We start from the raw sequence: 4,578 nt of genomic DNA on the forward strand, positions 1-4,578 counted from the left end.
GCTTGCAGAGGGCCGGCGGCGTGGCAGGGGACGGGGACGGGGAGGGGTCTGCTCGCCGTCGGGTGGGCTCCCGGTTCCCGTGCTCCTTTGCTTCATGCATGGCACATTCTCCGTTTTGTTTTGTTTTTTGTTTGTTTGTTTTTTTCTCTCGTTTGTTTTTTTTTGTTTTTTTTTTTTAATTTTATTTTTTTAGCTTCAAACCTCCCAGTGAAAAATATTAAATATTCAAGGTAATAAAATAGATTATTATTTCTAGACTATATGTTCGGCCTAGCCCAAGGAGCGTCACCTGGGATACCCCTTGAAATAACCCCTAGACCACTGCATTGCAGGCAAGGCAAGGCACTTCCGCAGGTGATCCAGCTCGGCTTGCAGGCACTCGCGCTCCGAGACCATCTTCTGCTTCTGGGTCCTTAGTTCCTGCAGGCGGCGAAGGGGAGAAGACACACAGTCAGGGCAGGCAGTGGGCCAGCGGTGCGGGGAGCCGGGTTCGCCTGGATATCCCCTGGGGAATGTGGGGGAAAAGGGTGGGGGGCACTGCAGGGGACGGAGCACTGCAGGAGGATGGGGCACTGCAGGAGGATGGGGAAATGCAGGAGATGCATCATGATAGGGGGATGGGGCACTGCAGGAGGATGGAGCACTGCAGGGGACGGGGCACTGCAGGAGGATGGGGAAATGCAGATGCATCACTATAGGAGGATGGGGCACTGCAGGAGGATGGGTACTGGAGGGGATGGGGCACTGCAGGAGGATGGGGTACCACAGGAGGATGGAGCACTGCAGGACGATGGGGCACTGCAGGACGATGGGGCACTGCAGGACGATGGGGCACTGCAGGACGATGGGGCACTGCAGGACGATGGGGCACTGCAGGACGATGGGGCACTGCAGGACGATGGGGCACTGCAGGACGATGGGGCACTGCAGGACGATGGGGCACTGCAGGACGATGGGGCACTGCAGGACGATGGGGCACTGCAGGAGATGCATCACTATAGGAGGATGGGGCACTGCAGGAGGATGGGGAAATGCAGATGCATCACTATAGGAAGATGGGGCACTGCAGGGGATGGAGCACTGCAGGAAGACGTGGCACTGCAGGGGATAGGAGCCTCTGCGGGAGGACTGGGTGCCTCTATGGGAGGACTGGGGTGCCTCGCCGAGGCCAGGTGCCCAGGAGGTCGGGTGCGTCGCCAAGGCCGGTTACCCCGGCCCCACTCACCGCCATGCTGTGCGAAAGCTGCTCTGCCGTCAGGCTCAGGCTGTAGTGCTGGGCCTCCAGCCGCCGGCACTGGGTCTGCAGCACTTGGCGCTCCAGGTTTTGTTCTGCAAGGCCCGAAAGGAGAGGGGGTGAGCGCCAGGTCCTCCGGCTCCTTGCACGGCGCAGGACCATGCCCAAGCACCGCGGAGGATGCCAGCCCTGCGCGCGGCTCTGCCCAGTGAGCTTCCAGCACCCCAGAGCATCCCCAGCCCCTGCGCTGCTTGCAGGGAACCTCCAGGTCCCACTGGGAGGATGCTGGGCAGCTGTAAATACATGAATTTTTCACATATACATCAATTTTCACCAGCGCCTCTTGCTTTTGTGCTGCTCCTGCAGTGCCAGGGAGCCACCAGTGCTTCCTCAGCCCGTCCCAGCAGGACCCAGAGATGCCCGGTCAGGGTACGGAGTGGTGTCACCCAGGGGAAACTATGGCAAAAAGTGGGGGTTTACCCTCCCTTGATCCCCTCCCATCCCCTACCTTCTATATGTTCCTGGTAAGCTTCAAAAATTGCCTCGATCCCTTGCCACTTGGGCCTGGGGTAGTCCTCCTCTTCTTCCTCCTCTTCCTCCTCCTCCTCTTCCTCGGAGGCTGAGTCGTGGGGCAGCGGGGGCAGCGCCCGGTGGGGCAGCGGCCCCTCGGCCGTGCCGTTGTGCGAGGGGGCAGCCAGGCGGCTGGAGGCCTGCAGCTCGGGGATGTTGTAGTGGATGGAGGCGTCGAGCTTGTGGTTCTGCTCCGCCGTCAGCGCTGCCGTCCCCCCTGCGGGCACCGAGCATCAGCCCCCTGCCCACCCTCCGCGTCCCCCTTCCCACCCCCTGCATCCCCCTCCCCAGCGCTGCCCTCCCCGAGGCTGCCATCGAGAAACACGCTCACCTCGCGGTACTAATTTGCCACCCCCGGGCCATTTTGGGGGGGGCTGCAGCATCTTCCACGGGTTTTTCATCACCCCCTGTGCACCGGGGTAACTTTATTTTCCTCATTTATTGAAACAAATGAGTTGAAGGTGGGGGGGGGGATGGAGCTGTATTATCCCAACACCTTCTTTTTAGCTTCTTCAATATGCTCCTGGGATTCTCCAGCAACAAGGCTGCTGGTGGTTTTCACATCCCCAGGGTGGAATACGAGGGGGGTCTCCTGCCTGTAACCCGCCCCCCCGCCAACCCTGCTGGGATGCTGCCCCGGTGGTACCCAGCCCGCTCCCTCCCATCCCTGCCGTTACCTTTGTGCTTCTGCAACGCCTTCTGGGTGGACTGCAGCACCGACTCGTGGAACTGGTGGGCGAACTCCTCGGCGATGAAGGGCTCCCAGGGCTTGCTCTTGCCGTTCATGCTGTGGGACAGCGGCACCGGGATGTCCTTGGGGAGGGGACCCCTGACGTAGCTGAGGATGCTCAGTGCCTTCTTCCCAGGGTGCCCATCGCTCAGCCGGGGTTTCTCTGCCGGCACGGCGGCCGACTCCTTAGCCCTCGGTAGCTCTTGGGGTCTCAGCTGGTCTAACCTGCCGGGCTCTGCCGTCTTCTGCCCCTCCGGCACGGAGACAGCGATGCCCACGGGTTTATCTGGATCCAGCAGGAGCGGCGGCACCGGTGGCTCTTTGGGTAGAGGAGGAGCGGAGTCGGTTACCGGTGGGGTTCTGTGTCACCCACAAAGCAAAGCCGTGCCCCCCATCCCGCTGGGCAGGGGATGCTCCCAGCCAGCCAAGAACCAGGGGAGGACCAGGGGGTGCTTACCGGCGGGGGGGGCACTGGGGGTGGCCCCCCGGGGGCTTTTCTGGCTGGCGTGGTCTTCTGCTTCATGGCCTGGAGCATCTCCACCAGCTGCTCCTTGTCTGCAGGATGGGAAGCTGAGGTTTAGTGTAGCCTCTGCTCAGCAGAGCAAGCTCACGGCCCCAGGTGGGACCCCTCCACGGCACCCCCAAACCAGGGACACCCCCCCGCCCACCAGCTGGGGTCAGCTCCAAGCATGCACGGGGCATAGCTGTTACCTTTCCTCTTTTCGGCGCTGATGTGCGTGAGGTTGAAGATGGTGAGGAAGCGCTTCTTCTCCTCAAAGTTGGGGCTGTTGTTCATCTCATCGGGGCTGTAGCGGGTGGAGAGCGGGAGGCGCGGGGAAGGCGTGCGGCGCTTGTTCTGCACCGTCGGCGGCGAGGGGCTCCTCTCCCGCAGCATCCGCCGGCGCTTGCGCCGCTTCTGGCTCAGCAATTCCTCCTTCTGCTGCTGCGTGGTGAGGCCGAAGAGCTGCAGGAATTCCAGCTTCTGGGGCGCCAAGGGGGAGAGCAGAGCAGGGTCACCCCCAGACTGGTCCCCATCCTCATACTCATCCCCATCCCTATTTCCATCATCATCCCCATGCCCATCCCCATCCTCATCCTCATTCTCAGCCCCATCCCCATCCCCATCTCCATCCCCATCCCCATCCCTGACCCCTTGGCGCCGCTGCAGCCAGCTGGGGATGGTGGCTGCACCGCAGTGCCAGGACCTGGTGCCCAAGGAGGGGCTGCTTCCCAGGGGGACAGGGGACAGTGAGCGCCAGCGGTACCTCGGAGGACGTGTCCAGCTTCAGCGGGGGCTGCTCAGCCACGCAGCGGAGATGGGCCCGCACCTCCTCCTCGTCGCTGTCGTCGCAAGAGTCGTCCAGGTCGTAGTAGTAACCTGGGGATGGGGAGAGGCTGAGGTGAGACTGGGGAGATGATGGAGACCCTGCAGGGACTTGCTGGGACCCCAGGGAATCTGCTGGGACCCAGGGCAACCCACTGGGACTCCACGGGGGACAGGGGCACAGCAGGGTGACGCTGCAGCGGGGTGGGATGCTGTGGGGGGAGCAGTGGGGGTCCAGTGTGGATCCCAGCAGAGTGGGGGGTTCCCCCTCCCAATGGAGCCCTGTCCCCCCTCTGCCAGCTGTGGGACCCTGGGGGCCATCGCCCACCCCCGCTACCCCACTCAGCATCGCTTTGGGATTGTTGGTGGGGGCTCAACAGGAGGGTTAATGGGGCACGGCCGGGGGAAGGCTGCGGCTGAGCCCCCCCATCCCCGCTGGAGGGGGAACGGCAACACCTGCCCCCCCTGCAGCGCTCCGTCTCCTCCTCGCTGCCGTTCTTATCCCCGCTCGCGCAGTCCCATTAATATTTAAAGCCCGCTTATTAGCCTCAGTTCATCATTTATTAATTGGGCATGTCTACAGCGGAGGATTTACCGAGCTGCTCGGCTTGCGGGAACGTTTGCATCGCGGGCTGCCGGCATCCCTGGGAGACCCACCAGCCGCCGCCGCCACCGCCACCACCACCACCGCCAGGTGCCGGTGCTGGCTGGGGGGGGGGG

General features: G+C 62.8%; 1 protein-coding gene across 1 annotated transcript; it reads right to left on the minus strand.

Moving 5' to 3' along the window:
* Positions 1-185: 185 nt before the first annotated feature.
* GSE1 (Gse1 coiled-coil protein) lies at positions 186-3,057 on the minus strand. Its single transcript, XM_009882807.1, has 5 exons — positions 2,992-3,057; positions 2,482-2,851; positions 1,743-2,009; positions 1,226-1,329; positions 186-420 (listed from the first exon to the last, which is right to left on the minus strand). The coding sequence occupies exons 1-5, from the start codon at positions 3,055-3,057 to the stop codon at positions 286-288; spliced, it is 942 nt and encodes a 313-aa protein (XP_009881109.1). The 3' UTR covers positions 186-285.
* Positions 3,058-4,578: the final 1,521 nt, after the last annotated feature.

The sequence above is a fragment of the Charadrius vociferus genome, unplaced genomic scaffold, assembly GCF_000708025.1.
Source record: "Charadrius vociferus isolate BGI_N301 unplaced genomic scaffold, ASM70802v2 scaffold714, whole genome shotgun sequence".
NCBI lineage: Eukaryota > Metazoa > Chordata > Aves > Charadriiformes > Charadriidae > Charadrius > Charadrius vociferus.